This window comes from Cyanistes caeruleus, chromosome 6 (assembly GCF_971803275.1).
Source record: "Cyanistes caeruleus chromosome 6, bCyaCae1.hap1.1, whole genome shotgun sequence".
In the NCBI taxonomy this organism is placed as follows: domain Eukaryota; kingdom Metazoa; phylum Chordata; class Aves; order Passeriformes; family Paridae; genus Cyanistes; species Cyanistes caeruleus.
The window spans coordinates 22,958,886-22,986,655 of NC_141706.1; the positions used below are offsets into that span (position 1 = coordinate 22,958,886).

The 27,770-nt window shown below is 48.4% G+C and overlaps 1 protein-coding gene across 2 annotated transcripts in view; it reads right to left on the reverse strand.

Moving 5' to 3' along the window:
• Positions 1-764: 764 nt before the first annotated feature.
• LOC111930749 (mucin-5AC) overlaps positions 765-27,770 on the reverse strand; it is a 51,078-nt gene continuing 24,072 nt past the window's right edge. For both annotated transcript variants that reach the window (XM_023928925.2, XM_086895675.1), the window contains 19 exons: positions 13,465-27,489; positions 13,088-13,311; positions 12,028-12,202; positions 11,597-11,847; positions 10,095-10,278; positions 9,531-9,729; positions 8,418-8,596; positions 8,120-8,189; positions 7,741-7,838; positions 7,349-7,380; positions 6,434-6,611; positions 5,604-5,708; positions 5,341-5,375; positions 4,852-4,974; positions 4,658-4,756; positions 3,876-4,004; positions 3,181-3,238; positions 2,466-2,571; positions 765-1,944 (listed from right to left, as the gene is read on the reverse strand). In XM_023928925.2, coding sequence (XP_023784693.2) covers positions 1,713-1,944; positions 2,466-2,571; positions 3,181-3,238; positions 3,876-4,004; positions 4,658-4,756; positions 4,852-4,974; positions 5,341-5,375; positions 5,604-5,708; positions 6,434-6,611; positions 7,349-7,380; positions 7,741-7,838; positions 8,120-8,189; positions 8,418-8,596; positions 9,531-9,729; positions 10,095-10,278; positions 11,597-11,847; positions 12,028-12,202; positions 13,088-13,311; positions 13,465-27,489 — 16,502 coding nt within the window. In that variant the 3' untranslated portion in view covers positions 765-1,712. The remainder of the gene's footprint in view (positions 1,945-2,465; positions 2,572-3,180; positions 3,239-3,875; positions 4,005-4,657; positions 4,757-4,851; positions 4,975-5,340; positions 5,376-5,603; positions 5,709-6,433; positions 6,612-7,348; positions 7,381-7,740; positions 7,839-8,119; positions 8,190-8,417; positions 8,597-9,530; positions 9,730-10,094; positions 10,279-11,596; positions 11,848-12,027; positions 12,203-13,087; positions 13,312-13,464; positions 27,490-27,770) is intronic.

Below are 27,770 nucleotides of genomic sequence, written 5' to 3' on the forward strand. Positions count from 1 at the left end.
AACGGGAGGAAAGAATCCACCAGGGCACACAGCTGAGGGGTTCTCCCTCTCAGGGTTTCAGAGGGAGCAGCCTCTTTTTATCCTAAACTCCAGGCACATGCTGCCCTCCTCCTTCCCCCACTGGCTGAGGCAGTAGGAAGGCACAGCCTTCCCGAACTGCCCACCACATACCCCCCCTTGACCCTACTGTTCTACCCCAAAGCTCAGAGAGCCAGGCTGTGCATTCCCCTGTCTGTGCCAGGAGCCTCGCTGCCCAAAGTCAGCAGAGACATTGGGAGCCATTGCAAAGACATTGACACCCAGCCCTTCACCCATCCAATTGTCTGTACTGACAAGAGCTTCCCTCTCAGCAGTAACCGCATAGGTTTACAACAGTGCAATTTCAGAGATTTATTTATTTGCACTGGGCATTTGCATTTATAAATATGTTGCAGTGGGCTCTAAAACAAGAGCTGACTTTTGACTGGTTTGAAATACTTTAGATAGTTCATGCCAGTCAGGTAAGGAACTTTCAGGGCCACAAAACAAGTGCAGACTCAGAGTGGTGCTTGCTTTCTGAGAGTTCACTAATTGATGACATCTGAAGTGATGTGCTCGGAACACTTCCAAGTGTTTGTTTTTTGAGGGTTTTTTTCATTCAAAGCAGTAGCAAAGCTCTATAGGGGGTTAGGTACCACAGCTTATATTGGCTTTTGACCCAGAACTTTATTTTATGGAGCCAGCAACTCTCACGCAAGGGATTCATTGAAAAGTCAAAGCAGAGGTGCTGTAAAATGCTCAAAATTTATTAATCATAATTGCTTTTTTGGTGTCTTAAGGAACAAAAATAAAATAATATTCAAAAACTAAAGAAACTATACCATACCCAGACAACATGACTGAGAGTAAGAAATAGGATAACATTTAATTCTGAAAGAAATGACCCAATAAATCAGTATTCAAAAAAATAATAATAAATAGCAGTGGTTCAACTTTTTAAAGTTTCCTAGGAAAGAATTTACAATTATTATTATTATTATTATTATTTTACTTTAAAAAAAATCCTTCATATGCCTCTGTTGGCAAATATATATATTTCCTCTGTAAACAGTTAACCACATAACAAAACAAAATAAAAAAAATCTATATTTTCATATAGCTACTATGCTGATGGTGTTATGTAAACAAAAAGTAGTGTGCAGCAGCTTCTCACAATAGGACTTTTTCCTTTTCCTCACAAAAACATGTAGGGAAATATGTCCATCATAAATTCTTCAAAATATTGAAGTTTATAGTTTTGAAAAGATATGGCTTTCTGCCCTCTAAGTTTTCCTCAACAAAAAAAAAAGAAACATATAGAAGCAGACGGGTACAGTTTTTTCCTTGGATTTGGTTTGTTTTCTGGATTTGTCTTTTGATTTTTCTCTGTGAACTGGAATGAAAATGTTATTAAAAGTCCAGCATTTCTCGGAAGACAAATGTACAGAAAATGTCAAGATGAACTTGTGCTGTACCACTCAAGGTGTAAAAAAAAATAAATAAAAACCAATGGGAGATAATGAAATTATATTGATAATGAAAACTGAAATTCTGTAGACAGACATACTGGGGTTTTATGAAGTAAACATCATCTGTTCATCCAAAATTTTAGCTGCTCCTGACACTTTTGTATTTTTTGAAGTTTCTTTATTTAGTCTTATGCTCAGCCCTTGTTTGAGGACTTCTCTCTAGCTCTAATTTTTGATATTTGTTTGCTCCTGAGAGGTCTTTATCTGCTGTGTCTCCTGTTGGGTGTTGTCTTGAGTAATGCACTCAGCACCCACACAGCTGCATTTCTCCACGTAGGTGTAGGAGTGCTCGAGGGAGGTTCCGTCACTGCACATCAGAGTCACCTTTCTTTTGCTGGTCTTGATTTCCTGACAACACGAGCATTTGTGCACCATCGTGTTTGTCATTTGAGAATATCTGATTGGAAAATCAATGAAAGAGAAAGATTCAGAGTTTATGTGAGAAATAACATTGCCTCTCCCACCCTTTACAAAACAACCAGAAGTTGTGTGCTTGCATGTGGGACTATTGCTCAATATTACCATTCTTACTGAGTACTGAGGTGAAATACAAGTAAATTGCGCCTCATTGTAAAAACTGATGACTCTAGGTCTTCATTAAGGCACAGAAAAAGGAAAGAATTATTCCAGATCACATAATGAGACAGTGCAGCAAGGGAATAATGAGAAACAAAATAACCTCAGGTTTAAATGGGCAAAATAAGAATTCAGGTCTATTCACTATGACACTGAACAGGCTATTAAACACTGAATCTCGAGGTAATCAAGCTAGTACAATGTAACATTACACAGCACAATGGGAACAGTTGATGACTGGGTGGATGTTGGACACATCAGAAAAACACTTGTGATTTGCATGATGTAACTGGTGTAAAGAGCAGAAGACAAGAGGCCACAATTATCTTTTATGCCACTTACCGTGAGTAAGCATCACAGCTGCCTTCACAGTATGTTATCTCAACAGGTGCAGGAGATACACAGCCATTATAGTTGATGACAGTAGTCATATTGTGCTTCATACAAACTGAGGTCATCACAAAGCAAAGGAAAATAGGTTAAAATACATGTGTGTGTAAATAGATAGCTGTCTACCATATGATAGTTTGTAACTGAACACTAAGGTGGATGGAGCTGAAATAGGAAACTCAGTCACAGTGCATTTTTCTTTTAATTGCTGAGGGCCAGATGAAGACTTGCTGTTTGTTTTATCAGTGGATGAAACTTTTGCTTTTTCTTATGCATCTAGGTGCAGGATGCAGAAATTTAGAGCAGTACTGTGGCAACTGCTCGATGCACACGTGTCTCTCAGAACTGGCTTCACTTTCCTCCTTAAAGAGGATCTATCTGTGGAAATTGGGGAACAGTCACAGTCCTCACCCCCCCACAAAAATTCCACTATTTAACAGTAGGGGATGGGAAAATTCTCCATCGGTTTCACAAGGACCTAAAATGCATAGTGGAAATGTCCTGTTCCTTTCTTTTCCACGTGTTTCCTTTCTCGCTCCAGTGAAGCAGTGAACCAGAACCTGGTCAGCTTACTTCTGTCTATGCACCCATTGTGCAAAACAGGCTAATATACCTAATAAGGTACATATAATCAATATTTTTAAACAAAATTATTATTATTACTTACGTTTCGGTATTCTTCGGCACACTAAACAGCAACCATCGTCAGATAACCTGACATCATCCTTAAGTGGAAAAACAAAAAGATAACCCAGGTTTCATTTCTGCATACTAAAGCAGACTTTTTCTGTTTCCTAATTTTCTCTGGCACCAGAGACTGTGTATTTTTTTGTGTATTGACATGGAATCTAACTTCAAGCAAGGCTAAATATTAAGGGCACTTCACTACTTTAATGTTAATAAGTGTTATTTGAAAATTGAAATGGAGGAAAACCCTCAGTTCAGTAGTATAATTTCAGCAAGCAATGAAGTTCGTAGCACATGTAAGACAAAATACTGTGACCAAAGGCAGTAGAAGTGAAGGATTATAACAGACAGGATAACAATGAATGAAATAACTGAATTGCCAGAGGCTAATTTTTGCTTCTAGGTCACTTGATACTTTTAGGAATCCAAAATATTAAGCTGTATCCTTTTCTCTAATGTCCAATCCTCAGTGAGGATTGATATATCACTCGTTTTAATTTTTTTGCTTTTCTGAGATAAAATTTGACTGGGACCAGGTTCAGAGAGGATGAAAGGAGAGCTACTTCCTGCATGATGCTTCTGCTAGTTATTTTCATTGGACACCATGATCCTCCTATCACTGCTGTTAGGCACTGCAATCTTTCCAAAAATGAGAGCTGGTAGAACAGTACTTACTGGATCACACTCATCAGGGTTAAAGGCAGGACAGCTTGCCTCTTTGATGACTTGAATGAAGTGGTCACCATGCTTTTCACATGTGTAAACAGTACAGTTATCACCAGGTGGATTCCAATGTTCTCCTTCCTGAAAGTAGTCAAAATTAAAGCAAATTAAAGTCGTCTTATATAAAAATGAAACAAAAGCCCTGCAATGCCGTATTTTTTCTGTGTATAGTAGTTTGATTATGCCCAACAACTTCCTTGAATTTCAGCTGATAATTATTTGCCATATCATACTGCTATTGAGTGTTTTTCATTAACCAAGTGAAGAGGCTCTATTTTTATCTGGGTATAGATGTGCTTTTTGTGTGAATGGGGTAAGTACATGGACTCATTTGGAAAGAATAATTTGCATTTCAATAGCTCTGTCATTAGAATTTATGCATGTGTCAAAATGCCTCCACAGATAAAATTATCCTTTTGAGCAAAATATGTGCTACATTTTCAGAGCTGGAGGCAAACAAAAGCCCATTGCTTTCACCTATGTATTTTCCTATGTTGATTTCTGCAAGCCATTGTTCAGTGTCATATCACAGTTGCTTCCAGAAATCTGAGAAGTGGTATTTTGTGGTGTAAGGTACTGTTTAGGCTGTGTGGAAGCTGTCCAGTCCCTGCCTGAGTAAGCATTTATCTAATATGGGAAAAGATGGAGGAAATAAATGTGACAAATATGAGGAGAGGGAAGAGTGGAAAGACTAGCAGAGCTCCCCAAAAGTGAACTGAACCAGAGGTAGTTACATGGAGCACGTGTGTAATGTTGTCTCCCAGCGTCACTACACAAGCTGCTGCCTTGCATGTGCCGCAGCACTGTCCAGGTTCCACTGTGTATTTATAGCCCTGTTTTGAAAGAAACAGAGAGACAACAGCATTAAGAACTGATGGTGGCTCGAGCTGAGCGGGCTAGGAACTTCTGACAGCAGAGGAGCACTCACCAGCGGGCAGAATGTGTCACAGATAATGGGCTGGCATGTGACCCAAGGGTGGTGAGGGCTTGAGGGAGAGGATTCAGAGCAGGTACATTCTTCACAGGGGCCTGATGGAATGGCAGCTCCAGGCTAGGGGAAGTTGGAATAACCCATTATTAGTCAGCTAAAATAAGCTGCTCTGTGTATACATGTCACAGAAAATACAAAGATGAGCTATGTATAGGCTAAGTTATCCTTAAATACCATTCTGGTTGTTTTATTTAAGCAGAGTTTCTGGTTGATAGTATTGATTTTGGAATCAAATTCTGCTAATATAGGAAGGAGAGCAGAAAATGCTTTTGCTTGTACAGGAGGGTGTTAACCTCAGTGAAATAATGAATAATGTTTTATCTCAGGCCTTCCTACAAAATATGGACCGTGACAGATGTCTCAAAAACAGTGCACTGTGAAATATGTGAAGGTGTATTTTTATAGTGAATAACTCTGTGTACTTACTGCATAATAGGTTTCGTTGACTACACAGCCCTGTCCTGTAAAAAAAGAGGAAGGCGGTGTAAGTTTTAGGAGGCAGAAATGCATGAGAAAACTTCTGTTTCGTAGCCTACACCCTGCTTTGTAGGCCTGTGCAGCCTTAAAACGCTCATTCACGACGAGGCCCAACATGATAACACAGATAATTTGCATTTCTCTTATCAGGTTTTTGTAACTTAGAAAAATACAGCAGTAAATAGCACATTAAGAGGGTGCATAATACTTACTGCATTCAAAGACAGGACAGCAGTTTCCAGGTGGCATTATTGTGATTATTTCCTGTCCCTCTAAGCACTGGGGGGTGATATCAGGGCAGAGGCTTGTGTTGCAGTCTGTTTTATAAAAAAATTAACAGAAAATAATAAGCTCAGAATTTTTTAATTAAAACAGTTTTGTTTTACATGAACTTCTGAAGTTTTCCCATGGTGTTTAGAAATGGTGTTTACAAAAGACAGTTTAATTACTAATTCAGTCTATGTGCCAAGGTGTTTCCAGTGTGATTGGGCTTTCCCATAACCTTTGTAAAACAAAACTCTGAGAAGAACAGAGTGATAATTGCTGGAAAGAGATAATTTCAAACAGAAATTTGTGTCAGTGGGGAAATCTGATGACTCTCTCATCTGATAACCGGCTCTGGAACTTTCTTGAGAAATTTTTAAGTAGTCATGACTATTTTTTAAAGTTAATTTTCCTAATACTGGCCTTTGAAATAGAAAATGTTTTTAATGGTTTTTGAATATTGTTTCAGATAGTGGAAATATTAAAGGCTTTCAATGTTAAATTATAGAAGATTTTCAGTTACTTTTCTATGTCTAACTATATAAAATATTTTAATCTTTAAATTTCTTATCTTAGGGCATTTACTGTATGCTCTGCAAGAACGCTCTAAAATGTGGGATGAGGGAGAAAAGCATTATTTTAAAATATATAAAATTATATAAAAGCATCATATTATATGGCATCAATGCAAAATATTAAAAAATGATAAATTATTGCTGTAGTTTCCTAAAATTAATATAGCACAGTCCCCGTGATAAAGAACTAAGACAGTACTTACAGCACTCAGTCCTAGTACAGCATGGATCTTCCGGTATCTGTATCTGAACAGGCATGTAACCTGGTTCTTCACAAAATACTTGCTGTGTCAGAGAACATTCGTGTTTTGTGCACTTCACCTGAAGAGTATTTTTGTCACAGACACATTCCTGGCAATCTTTTGTCCATTTTTCTTCTGGCTAAATCAAAAAGAAAAACACAGACAAAGGATGGGAAAAAAAAAATTAAATATAAAAATAAACCAAAACTATTTTATTTGCTTCTAGTTGACATATTCATGCATATAGTGATAACTGATTTTATTAGTTTTTTCATATTTTATATTTTGTAGGAGACCCTCAAAATACTTATTAGGGGAAGATACTGGAGGCCATTAAAAATTCTGAGTTCACAAAGCTATTACTTTCTATTTGTTAATAGTGTTACTATGAGGGTTACAGGAGTTTTAAAGGAGAAGTGATTGAGCCTCACATCCATTTTTGAGAAAGAAATGATCATATGACATACTCATTTTCACATTAGGTTGCTGATTTCTCTGCAGCTGAGGAGCTAAGAATGCAGGCTATGAACACGATAAGCAACAGGTAAACTTTGTTATCCATCTCTCCCTTCATTTCTAGTCATTTTAGTAAGCCAAATTAGTGGAAATGAAATAAGCATATATGCCTAACTTGCACTACTACCATCTCTCTCTTTCTCTCTTATTTTGTTTAAGTTTTTTTTTTCTGTGTGAGAGGTTATTGAAAGAATATTTTATCACTTACTGTTAAATTTCTTAGGGGTGCTATAGCACTCCTTATTTTTAAGACTAAAAGTGAACAAACATTTGTGACAAAGCTTTGGTTTAGTGGAACACTAAATATCATCTTGTTTCACTTGTCTGTGTTCATTAAGCCACACTCATTGTGATACTCACCCATCTGGACATTCCATTTGGTTCTCTGCAGACTGGAAAGAGAAAGAAAAAACAGACAAACAAATGAATGGGTATTTACACCACTGAAAACTGAGAAAGGAGTACATATGTGCAGCTTCAAATAAAAATACTGTGAAGATAAAGCTAATAGGAAAATGAATATGCAGACTAATTTTGCTGAAAGGTAGAGTTCCACTATCTTGGTGGGTCTCACATAAGGATGATAGGGGAAAAAAAGGTAATATTGACTATTACTCAATTTGTAACTGGGGACACTTAGGGAGGCTGATTTGCAATGATCTGACCAGGTATAAAATGACTATAGAACTCAGGCCTCCTGACTAACAATCCTGATCTCTATTTATCCCCCAAACTAGCTATAGATGACTTACCACATTCAGAGACACAGATGTTGCTCTCTGCACGCAAGAGTGTCATTCCTTCAGGGCAGAAACAGCCTTCAGTTACTCCATAGCCAGGACGCTCATAGCTGGAATGGGAAGAATGCACGTGCTTGAGTACAGCACTTTTGTGGTGAGGCAGGTGACAGAGGAGCATGTCATGTCAGATACAAGAGAGACAAAAAATTTACACTTCCTGAAGGGCAACACGAAGCATATGTTACTAGAGCTGATTGGTATTTACAAATCTTGAATAAGTTAGTGAAATTAATACATTTTATTATGAAATAACTCAAATTTCTGAAGAAAGTAGATAGATAAGAAAAACATAAGCAGGTGTTTCAGGGTGGGTTTTTTTTGTTTTCCATACCTTTGGTCACAGGTAACTGGATTGATGGGCCCGCATGGCTTGTATACCAAGCTTGATGGACAGCTGAATGCTGTATGGAAAAAGACAATTAAAAATTGACAATAGGTGCTTTTTTTTTTTCCAGAAAAATTACTACAGCTTTGCCTTCTTCATATGAAGCTTCTGTGAGAAAGGACCCCACTGGATTTTTGTAGACAGTAACCAAGTATCAGATATATTCATGTTTAGTGACTAAAACACTAATTTCTTAGTGTTTAACACCATTTATCACACACATTTTGATTACTGCAATACTTACAACATGTATTGTTGGTCATTCCTCTCCAGTCAATGCAGACACCTCTAGCAGCACACTCTGTGGCATATATCTCCAAACTGGAACACTGCATGGATTCATCGTCTATGCGACATCCATCAAAAACACAGCCTTTGAAAAATGGTTCTGGTGGTATCACTGTATGACATTCTGCAAAAACCCTGCAGGCAGTAAAGAAAGCAACCCCCTTCTATGTTAATGAGCCATTATACAAAGTCTGTTCCTGTCAGAAAACACTTTCCAGTTAATAGCATGTGACTCTGCTTCATAAAGCAAGGTATGAGAAACAAAACCTTAGGAATGGCCAGTAAACTAAGAAATCTGAAGTGTATTTTTTTTCTAAAGATGATAATGGTCATAGTATTTCTGTATATGTACACAACTTTTTATCAGTTTGACACCAGAAATTTAGTGTAAAAGACAACTGCACCAGATTGAGAAAAAAAGAAATGAAAAAAAAAAATCTATAGAAAATTCACACATAAAAATAGCTCCAAACTTACTGGATATTACAGAAAGCATGTATAAGACGGCCTTTATAAGAAACTCATCTAAAAAAAGCTTTTGTCAACCTACAAAGGTAAAGGAAATATACCTATATATATTTATAGGAAATACCTATATATATTTATAGGAAATATACCTATACCAGGAAAAAAGCCTCTGCGCTTTTGGAACTCTATGTTTTAGGTAAAATGTACAAAGAATGAAGGACATTTCTCAGCTGTTCGTGTCTGTTCTCTTCACCTGTTTGGTAACTGCGTGATCTATGATTCGTACTGCAGACCCACTAGAAATTTAGAGTTCAGTCTTTGTTTAATAGTTAATAAACATACTCTGGAAGTATTGCATCCAGGGGATATTGATTTTAGTACTTGCTGCATCCCTGATTTTCTGATTTTACCTCTCCTTGCTCAGCTATCTTTGGCACGCAAGTTATTAAGACCAGTTTCTTTTGCGAAGGCCTTTTACTACTTATCTCCTTTCTTTAAGCTGACATTTTCAGCTATTATCACATGTTAAAGCTATAGCTGTTACTCTGCTTGTGAGATACTGAGACAGTTTTGTCTAGAAAAAATGAATTTGTTTTCTTACTCGCTCAAGATAAGCTTGCAGAGCAGAGGTGTTTGACATTGCGGCTTGGGTGGAGGTGTTGTTATAGTTGGTGGTACTGGTATTCCATGGCACGACTTGTTGTCATCAACAATCCAGTGATGAGCCATTTGGGGACAGGAGGAAATTATCTTGCCACTTGGTAAGCGGCATTCATCTGCTTTATTGTTTGTACATGTTCCTGGAAGAGACAAGCTGCGTAAGTCTCACAAGCCACATCAGAGATGCACAATACACTCCTGGGCTGATATGTTTAGGTGTGATGTGCTCATGAAATGCATATTTTACCTTGCTTCGTAGGGAGCACTTTCTCTAGTTATATGAACTTTAGGTTATGGTAAAACAAACGGATGTAAAACCCTAGCCCCAAAGAAATACTGAGCCTTTGACATCCTACAGAAGTTGAAAAGCAGAACTGTATTCATTTCCATTTACTGCTGTCTAAAAATTTCTGTAAATTGTAAGACTGCATAGCCAGAGTGGATGAGAATAACCAAAGCAGGGGTGGGGAAAGAGGACCCCCTCCAATCTGAGCATTCTTCTTACCACATTGTCCTTCCGTATTGTTGCCAAATTTGCTGTAAGGGAGCTTCACAGAGAAAATCAGACCACTAAAGGTGATGACAGCACCAATTTCTTCTATTTCAACAATCATATTGATGCCAAGAGTGGAGAAAGAAATGCCATCTTTTTTGAAGCCTGGTTCAACAATCTTTTTGTTGAAGTACATCTGAATGCAGGGTTAATAAAATGAAACAAAACAAAACACCATGTCAGAGTAAGTACTGCTTCTGCCTAATTGTTTTAAATAATACATTTTCTAATCTTCATAATTATGCATAACTCTATATTGTTATTCATTACATCCAGTTCCCATTGGCATCCTAACGACAGCATATATGTGCATTGATATCTTGGCTTGTATTGCTATATTGCTAAAATGTGATAATAATCTAAGTGGCCTCCATGTACTGTGTTTGTGCTTATTGTATGCTAATGCACAGTATTCTATAAATAGAAATCCAAGTATTTTCATTTTATCCCTCATTATTTTGTGTACTGGAAACATTTTCCATATAAAAATGAGTGGTAGTTTTCTTTAGCTGCAGAAACATCCCTGCCATTATTATGTAATAACTTTGCCATATAATCATACCATCTCTGTATTACATAGTAATTGCCATTGGAAGACTTTTCTGAATTCAAAAGAAAGTCAGGAAAACCCTTAGTGCCAGTTTTATGTAGTAGTGATCATATTTATTTGTTAAACTTTTCAATTTGTAGCCAGTATCTTATATGAGATAATAAAGGTAAACATATTAGCCAAATAGTTTTTTGTCAGAAGTTATTCTGCAACTCTCTCCTCACTAAATCAGGCTAAAGCAGGAGTTAAAATTGTCAGTTACTGTTTTCTTTTGCAGGGAATCACTGCAGCCAACATGTGTTTCTGACTGAGAATTTGGCATGACACTGTAAGGTGGGAGTGCCTATTCAGACAAACTTTTCTCTCTCTCTAGATTCTCTGATCAACTAATAGATTCTCCAGTGTAAGAGTGGGACTATCTTCTCATTTTAATTGGTTTTCCAACACTACTTTAGTTCATGAATGTGAGGTAACAGTCTAAGTCACCCCTTTTTTTCAGCTATACCTTTCTTCACAGTAAGAAGTTGAAGGAGGAATCATGTCAGGGCTGTTTGGTGCCTGAAGTTCCATATGTAGAGAAAGCAGTCCCTAGTCATACAATGGATAAGGGATACATATACATCTTCCCCCAAAAGAAGACTCCTGCTTAAAATTCGCATTTGTACGTCTTCAAAGTGTGTTTACATAAATGTGTGGCACAATGTACCAGTTTTCATGAGATATGGATTTTGTTCTTATTTTCAATAATTGCAATCTTTTTTCTCTCCCCCGCCCCAGTGATACCCTCTGCCCTGATCCACCTCCATGATGTAATATTCTAACAGACTGTATTGCAGAATAGCATTAGTAAGGCTTAGGGACGCTACTTCTTTTTTGCAAAAAATATTTTGAAAAAAATATTTACCACATTGGTCATCACACCATTCATGAGTTCACGAGTCAGGAGCACTTCTGCAGATTTGTAGAAAATAATAATGGATTTAGGGCAAGAGAGCCCATCTTTTGCATCACAGTAGTAGTTGTCAATGTAAACACGGAAGTTGTCATATCTAGGGACAATCTGTTTCACCAGGACATAAGTGCAGTTTTCAAGGAAGGTATAATAGATTCCATCAAAAGTAATGTAATGAGGATCACCCCATCCACTACAAACACCTGGGACAGAGAAAATATTTGGAAGATTAAGATGAGAATTTATGTAGAAGAAAACGTAAAACCTAAAGATACTACAATTTATAGAGCAAGCCTAAGAAACTAAAATGCCCATATAATCTGTTTAAAGCTTGCCTTCCTTCTTTTTCAAAAGGCGTTATTTCTGAATCAATTGGTGCTTACATTGACACTCATATCGGTAACAGCATCCATTTTCATCTGGTACCAGCACTGGTGGATATCTGTTCGCACAGGTAATTTCCTTTACGGGTGGGCAGACCGTTGGTACTACATCTATATCGTTGTCTCCATTACAGATCACTTCTGTACAGTTGGATAATTTGAATCTTTCTCCAGGCTGCACAATGAAGGAAAATTTTTTGTCACAAAACTCTGCAAACAGGTATAACCTTTACTCCTCTTTTTAGATTTATGCTATAATTTTTCCAGTAATGGTGGTGTCGAAAAGGAAATTAGTGTGTGTTACTACTCTTCAGTTTGTGGTTTAGTGATTTTTGAAGGCAACTAGAGGTATTCAAAACACTGACCATATTATATGAGATAGAAAACGCTTACTTTTCTAAATCTAAAAAAAAAAAAGACTAAAACTAAAATCTTCAGTGAAAGAAAAGAGTTGTCAATATTCTACAAGATTTTTTTTTAATGCAAAAAGGAGGTAGGGACCTTAACTGCACTTGCTGCTTCTGCATGAGGAGCTCTTCTGGGGCTTGGGAGATATGTATTAGGTTACAGGAAATTATTTCCTCTATTCTATGTATAGCATACCTCAAGGTCAACAGAGAACATAACAATGGAGAAAGTTTAAAGGAGTAAAAAGACAGGAGAACAGAAACATATACAAGCCTTCACTCTATTTTAAATACTTCCCTGTACTGAAAAAATAAAACCCACAAGAAAACTCCTTCTATTATGTCAGTGAAAAGATACCCTAAATGCACAATGCACCAAAGAGTCATATTATATATATATTACTATATATATATGTATATTAAAAATAGAGTAACAAGAAAAGAATATTGTAACTTGCTCTAGCAGTATAAAAAACTGAAATTCAGGGAAGGGAAACTCAAATATTAGGTCCTATATATATTGCTCATCATTAGCAAAATAATTAAGACAATCAGCATGTGTAAGGTTTAAACACTACATATTGTTCCAAAGTGCTACCACTCAAAAAAGGATACTACTCCAACAGTCAAAAAATAACACAGAAGTTACGTACTTGTAATGGAGGATAAAGAGTGGAAACACAACCATGAAAAACAACACTTGCAGAGGTGGGACGCAAAGGAACTGATGTTGTCACTGTAGACCACTCAGAGGAAGTAGTGGCTGGTGAAGTAGAGACATTACAATTCACAGTGTGTCGTTCAATATCACATGTTGGGCTACAAATGGCATAAAATCTGCATCCATCACTATCCATTCTATTGTAAATCAAATCACCTGAAGAAAAAAGAATATGAGGAAATATTAAATAAAATCAAAAAATATAAAAAGTAAGAAAGGAAAAAAAAACCCGTTCATAAGACGAAAAGTGATAAAAAGCAAAAAGAGAAAAAAATGAAACAAAGAGGTATCAAAAACATATAAACTAACCAGGAGAAAAAACTGCATCACCAATCTTGCAGAAACATGGCGTAGAAACCACAGGTGGAGATGAGGTAAAGAAATGTTCACTATGTGTAATAATCGTGGATGTCCTAGTGGTAGTTAAAGGGGTAGAGAACGAGCAGTTGTAGTTGGGGGTGCAGCAGAGCACACGGATCTTGTAGTTGAGGCACATCTTGAATTTGCCCGTCTGGTCCTCGTTCTTGCACACCAGTCCAAAGTGGACGTCGCACTGCACGACCTGTCCCACCTGCTGGATGGCAACGTCGGGGTAGTCCTCCGCCCGGCACTCGATCTCCTTTGGCTGCCGGCAGATTCGCTTGCCGGCGGCGCGGATGTGCTGGTAGGTTTCAAAGTCTCCCTGGTTGGGCCCCGAGGAGGGGAAGTCAACGTCAAACCACTCGCTCCAGGTGCACACTTCGGGTTGACAGGTGGTGGTGGAGGTGGTGGTAGACGTCAGTGGCGTGGTGCTGGTGGAAGTGCTGATTTCCGTGGAGGTGGGACTGGTGGTGGTGAAGGTGTAGGGCGTGGAGGTGGAGGTGGTGACCGGGGAGGAGGTTGGCAGCGTTGTGGTCACGGTGCTGGTGGTGGGGCTGCTGTGGGTGGAGGGGATTTGGATGGAGCAGTTGTAGTTGGGGGTGCAGCAGAGCACGCGGATCCTGTAGTTGAGGCACATCTTGAATTTGCCCGTCTGGTCCTCGTTCTTGCACACCAGTCCAAAGTGGACGTCGCACTGCACGACCTGTCCCACCTGCTGGATGGCAACGTCGGGGTAGTCCTCCGCCCGGCACTCGATCTCCTTTGGCTGCCGGCAGATTCGCTTGCCGGCGGCGCGGATGTGCTGGTAGGTTTCAAAGTCTCCCTGGTTGGGCCCCGAGGAGGGGAAGTCAACGTCAAACCACTCGCTCCAGGTGCACACTTCGGGTTGACAGGTGGTGGTGGAGGTGGTGGTAGACGTCAGTGGCGTGGTGCTGGTGGAAGTGCTGATTTCCGTGGAGGTGGGACTGGTGGTGGTGAAGGTGTAGGGCGTGGAGGTGGAGGTGGTGACCGGGGAGGAGGTTGGCAGCGTTGTGGTCACGGTGCTGGTGGTGGGGCTGCTGTGGGTGGAGGGGATTTGGATGGAGCAGTTGTAGTTGGGGGTGCAGCAGAGCACGCGGATCCTGTAGTTGAGGCACATCTTGAATTTGCCCGTCTGGTCCTCGTTCTTGCACACCAGTCCAAAGTGGACGTCGCACTGCACGACCTGTCCCACCTGCTGGATGGCAACGTCGGGGTAGTCCTCCGCCCGGCACTCGATCTCCTTTGGCTGCCGGCAGATTCGCTTGCCGGCGGCGCGGATGTGCTGGTAGGTTTCAAAGTCTCCCTGGTTGGGCCCCGAGGAGGGGAAGTCAACGTCAAACCACTCGCTCCAGGTGCACACTTCGGGTTGACAGGTGGTGGTGGAGGTGGTGGTAGACGTCAGTGGCGTGGTGCTGGTGGAAGTGCTGATTTCCGTGGAGGTGGGACTGGTGGTGGTGAAGGTGTAGGGCGTGGAGGTGGAGGTGGTGACCGGGGAGGAGGTTGGCAGCGTTGTGGTCGCGGTGCTGGTGGTGGGGCTGCTGTGGGTGGAGGGGATATGGATGGAGCAGTTGTAGTTGGGGGTGCAGCAGAGCACGCGGATCCTGTAGTTGAGGCACATCTTGAATTTGCCCGTCTGGTCCTCGTTCTTGCACACCAGTCCAAAGTGGACGTCGCACTGCACGACCTGTCCCACCTGCTGGATGGCAACGTCGGGGTAGTCCTCCGCCCGGCACTCGATCTCCTTTGGCTGCCGGCAGATTCGCTTGCCGGCGGCGCGGATGTGCTGGTAGGTTTCAAAGTCTCCCTGGTTGGGCCCCGAGGAGGGGAAGTCAACGTCAAACCACTCGCTCCAGGTGCACACTTCGGGTTGACAGGTGGTGGTGGAGGTGGTGGTAGACGTCAGTGGCGTGGTGCTGGTGGAAGTGCTGATTTCCGTGGAGGTGGGACTGGTGGTGGTGAAGGTGTAGGGCGTGGAGGTGGAGGTGGTGACCGGGGAGGAGGTTGGCAGCGTTGTGGTCACGGTGCTGGTGGTGGGGCTGCTGTGGGTGGAGGGGATTTGGATGGAGCAGTTGTAGTTGGGGGTGCAGCAGAGCACGCGGATCTTGTAGTTGAGGCACATCTTGAATTTGCCCGTCTGGTCCTCGTTCTTGCACACCAGTCCAAAGTGGACGTCGCACTGCACGACCTGTCCCACCTGCTGGATGGCAACGTCGGGGTAGTCCTCCGCCCGGCACTCGATCTCCTTTGGCTGCCGGCAGATTCGCTTGCCGGCGGCGCGGATGTGTTGGTAGGTTTCAAAGTCTCCCTGGTTGGGCCCCGAGGAGGGGAAGTCAACGTCAAACCACTCGCTCCAGGTGCACACTTCAGGTGGACAGGTGGTGGTGGAGGTGGTGGTAGACGTCAGTGGCGTGGTGCTGGTGGAAGTGCTGATTTCCGTGGAGGTGGGACTGGTGGTGGTGAAGGTGTAGGGCGTGGAGGTGGAGGTGGTGACCGGGGAGGAGGTTGGCAGCGTTGTGGTCACGGTGCTGGTGGTGGGGCTGCTGTGGGTGGAGGGGATATGGATGGAGCAGTTGTAGTTGGGGGTGCAGCAGAGCACGCGGATCTTGTAGTTGAGGCACATCTTGAATTTGCCCGTCTGGTCCTCGTTCTTGCACACCAGTCCAAAGTGGACGTCGCACTGCACGACCTGTCCCACCTGCTGGATGGCAACGTCGGGGTAGTCCTCCGCCCGGCACTCGATCTCCTTTGGCTGCCGGCAGATTCGCTTGCCGGCGGCGCGGATGTGCTGGTAGGTTTCAAAGTCTCCCTGGTTGGGCCCCGAGGAGGGGAAGTCAACATCAAACCACTCGCTCCAGGTGCACACTTCGGGTTGACAGGTGGTGGTGGAGGTGGTGGTAGACGTCAGTGGCGTGGTGCTGGTGGAAGTGCTGATTTCCGTGGAGGTGGGACTGGTGGTGGTGAAGGTGTAGGGCGTGGAGGTGGAGGTGGTGACCGGGGAGGAGGTTGGCAGCGTTGTGGTCGCGGTGCTGGTGGTGGGGCTGCTGTGGGTGGAGGGGATATGGATGGAGCAGTTGTAGTTGGGGGTGCAGCAGAGCACGCGGATCTTGTAGTTGAGGCACATCTTGAATTTGCCCGTCTGGTCCTCGTTCTTGCACACCAGTCCAAAGTGGACGTCGCACTGCACGACCTGTCCCACCTGCTGGATGGCAACGTCGGGGTAGTCCTCCGCCCGGCACTCGATCTCCTTTGGCTGCCGGCAGATTCGCTTGCCGGCGGCGCGGATGTGCTGGTAGGTTTCAAAGTCTCCCTGGTTGGGCCCCGAGGAGGGGAAGTCAACGTCAAACCACTCGCTCCAGGTGCACACTTCGGGTTGACAGGTGGTGGTGGAGGTGGTGGTAGACGTCAGTGGCGTGGTGCTGGTGGAAGTGCTGATTTCCGTGGAGGTGGGACTGGTGGTGGTGAAGGTGTAGGGCGTGGAGGTGGAGGTGGTGACCGGGGAGGAGGTTGGCAGCGTTGTGGTCGCGGTGCTGGTGGTGGGGCTGCTGTGGGTGGAGGGGATATGGATGGAGCAGTTGTAGTTGGGGGTGCAGCAGAGCACGCGGATCTTGTAGTTGAGGCACATCTTGAATTTGCCCGTCTGGTCCTCGTTCTTGCACACCAGTCCAAAGTGGACGTCGCACTGCACGACCTGTCCCACCTGCTGGATGGCAACGTCGGGGTAGTCCTCCGCCCGGCACTCGATCTCCTTTGGCTGCCGGCAGATTCGCTTGCCGGCGGCGCGGATGTGCTGGTAGGTTTCAAAGTCTCCCTGGTTGGGCCCCGAGGAGGGGAAGTCAACGTCAAACCACTCGCTCCAGGTGCACACTTCGGGTTGACAGGTGGTGGTGGAGGTGGTGGTAGACGTCAGTGGCGTGGTGCTGGTGGAAGTGCTGATTTCCGTGGAGGTGGGACTGGTGGTGGTGAAGGTGTAGGGCGTGGAGGTGGAGGTGGTGACCGGGGAGGAGGTTGGCAGCGTTGTGGTCGCGGTGCTGGTGGTGGGGCTGCTGTGGGTGGAGGGGATATGGATGGAGCAGTTGTAGTTGGGGGTGCAGCAGAGCACGCGGATCTTGTAGTTGAGGCACATCTTGAATTTGCCCGTCTGGTCCTCGTTCTTGCACACCAGTCCAAAGTGGACGTCGCACTGCACGACCTGTCCCACCTGCTGGATGGCAACGTCGGGGTAGTCCTCCGCCCGGCACTCGATCTCCTTTGGCTGCCGGCAGATTCGCTTGCCGGCGGCGCGGATGTGTTGGTAGGTTTCAAAGTCTCCCTGGTTGGGCCCCGAGGAGGGGAAGTCAACGTCAAACCACTCGCTCCAGGTGCACACTTCGGGTTGACAGGTGGTGGTGGAGGTGGTGGTAGACGTCAGTGGCGTGGTGCTGGTGGAAGTGCTGATTTCCGTGGAGGTGGGACTGGTGGTGGTGAAGGTGTAGGGCGTGGAGGTGGAGGTGGTGACCGGGGAGGAGGTTGGCAGCGTTGTGGTCACGGTGCTGGTGGTGGGGCTGCTGTGGGTGGAGGGGATTTGGATGGAGCAGTTGTAGTTGGGGGTGCAGCAGAGCACGCGGATCCTGTAGTTGAGGCACATCTTGAATTTGCCCGTCTGGTCCTCGTTCTTGCACACCAGTCCAAAGTGGACGTCGCACTGCACGACCTGTCCCACCTGCTGGATGGCAACGTCGGGGTAGTCCTCCGCCCGGCACTCGATCTCCTTTGGCTGCCGGCAGATTCGCTTGCCGGCGGCGCGGATGTGCTGGTAGGTTTCAAAGTCTCCCTGGTTGGGCCCCGAGGAGGGGAAGTCAACGTCAAACCACTCGCTCCAGGTGCACACTTCGGGTTGACAGGTGGTGGTGGAGGTGGTGGTAGACGTCAGTGGCGTGGTGCTGGTGGAAGTGCTGATTTCCGTGGAGGTGGGACTGGTGGTGGTGAAGGTGTAGGGCGTGGAGGTGGAGGTGGTGACCGGGGAGGAGGTTGGCAGCGTTGTGGTCGCGGTGCTGGTGGTGGGGCTGCTGTGGGTGGAGGGGATATGGATGGAGCAGTTGTAGTTGGGGGTGCAGCAGAGCACGCGGATCTTGTAGTTGAGGCACATCTTGAATTTGCCCGTCTGGTCCTCGTTCTTGCACACCAGTCCAAAGTGGACGTCGCACTGCACGACCTGTCCCACCTGCTGGATGGCAACGTCGGGGTAGTCCTCCGCCCGGCACTCGATCTCCTTTGGCTGCCGGCAGATTCGCTTGCCGGCGGCGCGGATGTGCTGGTAGGTTTCAAAGTCTCCCTGGTTGGGCCCCGAGGAGGGGAAGTCAACGTCAAACCACTCGCTCCAGGTGCACACTTCGGGTTGACAGGTGGTGGTGGAGGTGGTGGTAGACGTCAGTGGCGTGGTGCTGGTGGAAGTGCTGATTTCCGTGGAGGTGGGACTGGTGGTGGTGAAGGTGTAGGGCGTGGAGGTGGAGGTGGTGACCGGGGAGGAGGTTGGCAGCGTTGTGGTCGCGGTGCTGGTGGTGGGGCTGCTGTGGGTGGAGGGGATATGGATGGAGCAGTTGTAGTTGGGGGTGCAGCAGAGCACGCGGATCTTGTAGTTGAGGCACATCTTGAATTTGCCCGTCTGGTCCTCGTTCTTGCACACCAGTCCAAAGTGGACGTCGCACTGCACGACCTGTCCCACCTGCTGGATGGCAACGTCGGGGTAGTCCTCCGCCCGGCACTCGATCTCCTTTGGCTGCCGGCAGATTCGCTTGCCGGCGGCGCGGATGTGCTGGTAGGTTTCAAAGTCTCCCTGGTTGGGCCCCGAGGAGGGGAAGTCAACGTCAAACCACTCGCTCCAGGTGCACACTTCGGGTTGACAGGTGGTGGTGGAGGTGGTGGTAGACGTCAGTGGCGTGGTGCTGGTGGAAGTGCTGATTTCCGTGGAGGTGGGACTGGTGGTGGTGAAGGTGTAGGGCGTGGAGGTGGAGGTGGTGACCGGGGAGGAGGTTGGCAGCGTTGTGGTCGCGGTGCTGGTGGTGGGGCTGCTGTGGGTGGAGGGGATTTGGATGGAGCAGTTGTAGTTGGGGGTGCAGCAGAGCACGCGAATCTTGTAGTTGAGGCACATCTTGAATTTGCCCGTCTGGTCCTCGTTCTTGCACACCAGTCCAAAGTGGACGTCGCACTGCACGACCTGTCCCACCTGCTGGATGGCAACGTCGGGGTAGTCCTCCGCCCGGCACTCGATCTCCTTTGGCTGCCGGCAGATTCGCTTGCCGGCGGCGCGGATGTGCTGGTAGGTTTCAAAGTCTCCCTGGTTGGGCCCCGAGGAGGGGAAGTCAACGTCAAACCACTCGCTCCAGGTGCACACTTCGGGTTGACAGGTGGTGGTGGAGGTGGTAGTGGACGTCAGTGGCGTGGTGCTGGTGGAAGTGCTGATTTCCGTGGAGGTGGGACTGGTGGTGGTGAAGGTGTAGGGCGTGGAGGTGGAGGTGGTGACCGGGGAGGAGGTTGGCAGTGTTGTGGTCACGGTGCTGGTGGTGGGGCTGCTGTGGGTGGAGGGGATTTGGATGGAGCAGTTGTAGTTGGGGGTGCAGCAGAGCACGCGGATCCTGTAGTTGAGGCACATCTTGAATTTGCCCGTCTGGTCCTCGTTCTTGCACACCAGTCCAAAGTGGACGTCGCACTGCACGACCTGTCCCACCTGCTGGATGGCAACGTCGGGGTAGTCCTCCGCCCGGCACTCGATCTCCTTTGGCTGCCGGCAGATTCGCTTGCCGGCGGCGCGGATGTGCTGGTAGGTTTCAAAGTCTCCCTGGTTGGGCCCCGAGGAGGGGAAGTCAACGTCAAACCACTCGCTCCAGGTGCACACTTCGGGTTGACAGGTGGTGGTGGAGGTGGTGGTAGACGTCAGTGGCGTGGTGCTGGTGGAAGTGCTGATTTCCGTGGAGGTGGGACTGGTGGTGGTGAAGGTGTAGGGCGTGGAGGTGGAGGTGGTGACCGGGGAGGAGGTTGGCAGCGTTGTGGTCGCGGTGCTGGTGGTGGGGCTGCTGTGGGTGGAGGGGATTTGGATGGAGCAGTTGTAGTTGGGGGTGCAGCAGAGCACGCGGATCTTGTAGTTGAGGCACATCTTGAATTTGCCCGTCTGGTCCTCGTTCTTGCACACCAGTCCAAAGTGGACGTCGCACTGCACGACCTGTCCCACCTGCTGGATGGCAACGTCGGGGTAGTCTTCCGCCCGGCACTCGATCTCCTTTGGCTGCCGGCAGATTCTCTTGCCGGCGGCGCGGATGTGCTGGTAGGTTTCAAAGTCTCCCTGGTTGGGCCCCGAGGAGGGGAAGTCAACGTCAAACCACTCGCTCCAGGTGCACACTTCGGGTTGACAGGTGGAGGTGGAGGTGGTGGTGGACGTCAGTGGCGTGGTGCTGGTGGAAGTGCTGATTTCCGTGGAGGTGGGACTGGTGGTGGTGAAGGTGTAGGGCGTGGAGGTGGAGGTGGTGACCGGGGAGGAGGTTGGCAGCGTTGTGGTCGCGGTGCTGGTGGTGGGGCTGCTGTGGGTGGAGGGGATTTGGATGGAGCAGTTGTAGTTGGGGGTGCAGCAGAGCACGCGGATCTTGTAGTTGAGGCACATCTTGAATTTGCCCGTCTGGTCCTCGTTCTTGCACACCAGTCCAAAGTGGACGTCGCACTGCACGACCTGTCCCACCTGCTGGATGGCAACGTCGGGGTAGTCCTCCGCCCGGCACTCGATCTCCTTTGGCTGCCGGCAGATTCGCTTGCCGGCGGCGCGGATGTGTTGGTAGGTTTCAAAGTCTCCCTGGTTGGGCCCCGAGGAGGGGAAGTCAACGTCAAACCACTCGCTCCAGGTGCACACTTCGGGTTGACAGGTGGTGGTGGAGGTGGTGGTAGACGTCAGTGGCGTGGTGCTGGTGGAAGTGCTGATTTCCGTGGAGGTGGGACTGGTGGTGGTGAAGGTGTAGGGCGTGGAGGTGGAGGTGGTGACCGGGGAGGAGGTTGGCAGCGTTGTGGTCGCGGTGCTGGTGGTGGGGCTGCTGTGGGTGGAGGGGATATGGATGGAGCAGTTGTAGTTGGGGGTGCAGCAGAGCACGCGGATCTTGTAGTTGAGGCACATCTTGAATTTGCCCGTCTGGTCCTCGTTCTTGCACACCAGTCCAAAGTGGACGTCGCACTGCACGACCTGTCCCACCTGCTGGATGGCAACGTCGGGGTAGTCCTCCGCCCGGCACTCGATCTCCTTTGGCTGCCGGCAGATTCGCTTGCCGGCGGCGCGGATGTGCTGGTAGGTTTCAAAGTCTCCCTGGTTGGGCCCCGAGGAGGGGAAGTCAACGTCAAACCACTCGCTCCAGGTGCACACTTCGGGTTGACAGGTGGTGGTGGAGGTGGTGGTAGACGTCAGTGGCGTGGTGCTGGTGGAAGTGCTGATTTCCGTGGAGGTGGGACTGGTGGTGGTGAAGGTGTAGGGCGTGGAGGTGGAGGTGGTGACCGGGGAGGAGGTTGGCAGCGTTGTGGTCGCGGTGCTGGTGGTGGGGCTGCTGTGGGTGGAGGGGATTTGGATGGAGCAGTTGTAGTTGGGGGTGCAGCAGAGCACGCGGATCCTGTAGTTGAGGCACATCTTGAATTTGCCCGTCTGGTCCTCGTTCTTGCACACCAGTCCAAAGTGGACGTCGCACTGCACGACCTGTCCCACCTGCTGGATGGCAACGTCGGGGTAGTCCTCCGCCCGGCACTCGATCTCCTTTGGCTGCCGGCAGATTCGCTTGCCGGCGGCGCGGATGTGCTGGTAGGTTTCAAAGTCTCCCTGGTTGGGCCCCGAGGAGGGGAAGTCAACGTCAAACCACTCGCTCCAGGTGCACACTTCGGGTTGACAGGTGGTGGTGGAGGTGGTGGTAGACGTCAGTGGCGTGGTGCTGGTGGAAGTGCTGATTTCCGTGGAGGTGGGACTGGTGGTGGTGAAGGTGTAGGGCGTGGAGGTGGAGGTGGTGACCGGGGAGGAGGTTGGCAGCGTTGTGGTCGCGGTGCTGGTGGTGGGGCTGCTGTGGGTGGAGGGGATATGGATGGAGCAGTTGTAGTTGGGGGTGCAGCAGAGCACGCGGATCTTGTAGTTGAGGCACATCTTGAATTTGCCCGTCTGGTCCTCGTTCTTGCACACCAGTCCAAAGTGGACGTCGCACTGCACGACCTGTCCCACCTGCTGGATGGCAACGTCGGGGTAGTCCTCCGCCCGGCACTCGATCTCCTTTGGCTGCCGGCAGATTCGCTTGCCGGCGGCGCGGATGTGCTGGTAGGTTTCAAAGTCTCCCTGGTTGGGCCCCGAGGAGGGGAAGTCAACGTCAAACCACTCGCTCCAGGTGCACACTTCGGGTTGACAGGTGGTGGTGGAGGTGGTGGTAGACGTCAGTGGCGTGGTGCTGGTGGAAGTGCTGATTTCCGTGGAGGTGGGACTGGTGGTGGTGAAGGTGTAGGGCGTGGAGGTGGAGGTGGTGACCGGGGAGGAGGTTGGCAGCGTTGTGGTCGCGGTGCTGGTGGTGGGGCTGCTGTGGGTGGAGGGGATTTGGATGGAGCAGTTGTAGTTGGGGGTGCAGCAGAGCACGCGGATCCTGTAGTTGAGGCACATCTTGAATTTGCCCGTCTGGTCCTCGTTCTTGCACACCAGTCCAAAGTGGACGTCGCACTGCACGACCTGTCCCACCTGCTGGATGGCAACGTCGGGGTAGTCCTCCGCCCGGCACTCGATCTCCTTTGGCTGCCGGCAGATTCGCTTGCCGGCGGCGCGGATGTGCTGGTAGGTTTCAAAGTCTCCCTGGTTGGGCCCCGAGGAGGGGAAGTCAACGTCAAACCACTCGCTCCAGGTGCACACTTCGGGTTGACAGGTGGTGGTGGAGGTGGTGGTAGACGTCAGTGGCGTGGTGCTGGTGGAAGTGCTGATTTCCGTGGAGGTGGGACTGGTGGTGGTGAAGGTGTAGGGCGTGGAGGTGGAGGTGGTGACCGGGGAGGAGGTTGGCAGCGTTGTGGTCACGGTGCTGGTGGTGGGGCTGCTGTGGGTGGAGGGGATTTGGATGGAGCAGTTGTAGTTGGGGGTGCAGCAGAGCACGCGGATCTTGTAGTTGAGGCACATCTTGAATTTGCCCGTCTGGTCCTCGTTCTTGCACACCAGTCCAAAGTGGACGTCGCACTGCACGACCTGTCCCACCTGCTGGATGGCAACGTCGGGGTAGTCCTCCGCCCGGCACTCGATCTCCTTTGGCTGCCGGCAGATTCGCTTGCCGGCGGCGCGGATGTGCTGATAGGTTTCAAAGTCTCCCTGGTTGGGCCCCGAGGAGGGGAAGTCAACGTCAAACCACTCGCTCCAGGTGCACACTTCGGGTTGACAGGTGGTGGTGGAGGTGGTGGTAGACGTCAGTGGCGTGGTGCTGGTGGAAGTGCTGATTTCCGTGGAGGTGGGACTGGTGGTGGTGAAGGTGTAGGGCGTGGAGGTGGAGGTGGTGACCGGGGAGGAGGTTGGCAGCGTTGTGGTCGCGGTGCTGGTGGTGGGGCTGCTGTGGGTGGAGGGGATATGGATGGAGCAGTTGTAGTTGGGGGTGCAGCAGAGCACGCGGATCCTGTAGTTGAGGCACATCTTGAATTTGCCCGTCTGGTCCTCGTTCTTGCACACCAGTCCAAAGTGGACGTCGCACTGCACGACCTGTCCCACCTGCTGGATGGCAACGTCGGGGTAGTCCTCCGCCCGGCACTCGATCTCCTTTGGCTGCCGGCAGATTCGCTTGCCGGCGGCGCGGATGTGCTGGTAGGTTTCAAAGTCTCCCTGGTTGGGCCCCGAGGAGGGGAAGTCAACGTCAAACCACTCGCTCCAGGTGCACACTTCGGGTTGACAGGTGGTGGTGGAGGTGGTGGTAGACGTCAGTGGCGTGGTGCTGGTGGAAGTGCTGATTTCCGTGGAGGTGGGACTGGTGGTGGTGAAGGTGTAGGGCGTGGAGGTGGAGGTGGTGACCGGGGAGGAGGTTGGCAGCGTTGTGGTCGCGGTGCTGGTGGTGGGGCTGCTGTGGGTGGAGGGGATTTGGATGGAGCAGTTGTAGTTGGGGGTGCAGCAGAGCACGCGGATCCTGTAGTTGAGGCACATCTTGAATTTGCCCGTCTGGTCCTCGTTCTTGCACACCAGTCCAAAGTGGACGTCGCACTGCACGACCTGTCCCACCTGCTGGATGGCAACGTCGGGGTAGTCCTCCGCCCGGCACTCGATCTCCTTTGGCTGCCGGCAGATTCGCTTGCCGGCGGCGCGGATGTGCTGGTAGGTTTCAAAGTCTCCCTGGTTGGGCCCCGAGGAGGGGAAGTCAACGTCAAACCACTCGCTCCAGGTGCACACTTCGGGTTGACAGGTGGTGGTGGAGGTGGTGGTAGACGTCAGTGGCGTGGTGCTGGTGGAAGTGCTGATTTCCGTGGAGGTGGGACTGGTGGTGGTGAAGGTGTAGGGCGTGGAGGTGGAGGTGGTGACCGGGGAGGAGGTTGGCAGCGTTGTGGTCACGGTGCTGGTGGTGGGGCTGCTGTGGGTGGAGGGGATTTGGATGGAGCAGTTGTAGTTGGGGGTGCAGCAGAGCACGCGGATCTTGTAGTTGAGGCACATCTTGAATTTGCCCGTCTGGTCCTCGTTCTTGCACACCAGTCCAAAGTGGACGTCGCACTGCACGACCTGTCCCACCTGCTGGATGGCAATGTTGGGGTAGTCCTCCGCCCGGCACTCGATCTCCTTTGGCTGCCGGCAGATTCTCTTGCCGGCGGCGCGGATGTGCTGGTAGGTTTCAAAGTCTCCCTGGTTGGGCCCCGAGGAGGGGAAGTCAACGTCAAACCACTCGCTCCAGGTGCACACTTCGGGTTGACAGGTGGTGGTGGAGGTGGTGGTGGACGTCAGTGGCGTGGTGCTGGTGGAAGTGCTGATTTCCGTGGAGGTGGGACTGGTGGTGGTGAAGGTGTAGGGCGTGGAGGTGGAGGTGGTGACCGGGGAGGAGGTTGGCAGCGTTGTGGTCACGGTGCTGGTGGTGGGGCTGCTGTGGGTGGAGGGGATTTGGATGGAGCAGTTGTAGTTGGGGGTGCAGCAGAGCACGCGGATCCTGTAGTTGAGGCACATCTTGAATTTGCCCGTCTGGTCCTCGTTCTTGCACACCAGTCCAAAGTGGACGTCGCACTGCACGACCTGTCCCACCTGCTGGATGGCAACGTCGGGGTAGTCCTCCGCCCGGCACTCGATCTCCTTTGGCTGCCGGCAGATTCGCTTGCCGGCGGCGCGGATGTGCTGGTAGGTTTCAAAGTCTCCCTGGTTGGGCCCCGAGGAGGGGAAGTCAACGTCAAACCACTCGCTCCAGGTGCACACTTCGGGTTGACAGGTGGTGGTGGAGGTGGTGGTAGACGTCAGTGGCGTGGTGCTGGTGGAAGTGCTGATTTCTGTGGAGGTGGGACTGGTGGTGGTGAAGGTGTAGGGCGTGGAGGTGGAGGTGGTGACCGGGGAGGAGGTTGGCAGCGTTGTGGTCGCGGTGCTGGTGGTGGGGCTGCTGTGGGTGGAGGGGATTTGGATGGAGCAGTTGTAGTTGGGGGTGCAGCAGAGCACGCGGATCTTGTAGTTGAGGCACATCTTGAATTTGCCCGTCTGGTCCTCGTTCTTGCACACCAGTCCAAAGTGGACGTCGCACTGCACGACCTGTCCCACCTGCTGGATGGCAACGTCGGGGTAGTCCTCCGCCCGGCACTCGATCTCCTTTGGCTGCCGGCAGATTCGCTTGCCGGCGGCGCGGATGTGCTGGTAGGTTTCAAAGTCTCCCTGGTTGGGCCCCGAGGAGGGGAAGTCAACGTCAAACCACTCGCTCCAGGTGCACACTTCGGGTTGACAGGTGGTGGTGGAGGTGGTGGTGGGTTTTGGTGTTGTGCTGCTTATTACTTCTGTGTAAATTTTTTCTGTAGTTGGTTTTGATGTTATTCTGGTATGTATGTAATCTGTTTTTGGTTGGACGGTGTGTTCAGTTGTTGTCCTGTGTTTTGTTTGTAAACTTAATGTTGTTGGTCCTTTATTGGATGTTGTTCTTGACCAAATTGTAGTTGGTTCTGTTGTTGTAGTAACACTTTCAGGGGTTGTTTCGCATGGTACGCTTACATTTATGCAGCATTTAAATCTTAATTCATAATTATAGCAGATGGGTGGCAGTTGATCTTTGTTGTAACATTTCAACCCTTCTTCTGTGTTACATGTTATGTGTTGCTCTAGTAGAGGGTATGGCGTATTCGGGAACCGTACTGCTCTGCATTCCACATCCTTTCTATTTTCACAAACTTTGTATCCTTTGTTTTTAATGTTCTGAATGGTGTCAAAATCTCCATCCTCGTAACCTGACCCTGGATAACTGACATCATACCATCTTGACCAGTAACATTTTTCCTTGAAACAAAGAGGAATTGTTGAAGGGGATGTGGTGACCGGTGTCATCATTTTAGTTGTGGTTGTTGTTTCTTCAGTAGTCGAAGGTGTGAATGTTGTACGTTCTGTAGTAACTGAATGTGTTGTTTCAGTAGATGTTTCTGTCGGAGCTGAAGTTGTGACCTGGGTTGATGTGCTCAGAGGCGTTGTGGAAGAGCATGGTACAAAAACACAGCAAAGGATTCTTATTTCATAGTTGTTGCACATTGTTGAAATTTGATCCTTGTTGTAACATATCAGGCCGTTCGTTGTACTGCATTCTACTTTTTGGCCAAGGTCTTTCAGTGGTATATCAGGGAATTTTTCTGCTCTACATTCCACAGCCCTTGGAGCTTTACAGACTTCATATCCTTTTGCTTGTAAATCATGAAAAGTTTCAAAATCTCCCCCATCATAGCCAGGGGTTGGCAGACTCCCATCATACCATTCTGACCACGTACAGACTTCATGAACACATACTGACGTAGTTGGTGACACTGTAAAGGATAAAAGGGAGAGACAATGAAATTAAGAATTAATTCCTATGGATACCGTCTTTTTTCTTATTTTAATTGGGCTGACAATTTTCCTAATGTCATTTTTCTTGAATTATGCTCCTGTAGTTTATTAGCATTAGTTTATTATATATATAATTTGTTGTAGAACAGAAAACAAACGAACAAACAAAAAAATCAGCCACTCTGCAATTTAATGTAGTGACAGGCTGCCACTTCCAAGGAGAATACAAATTATGTGTTACAAGGTGCTGAAATAAGGC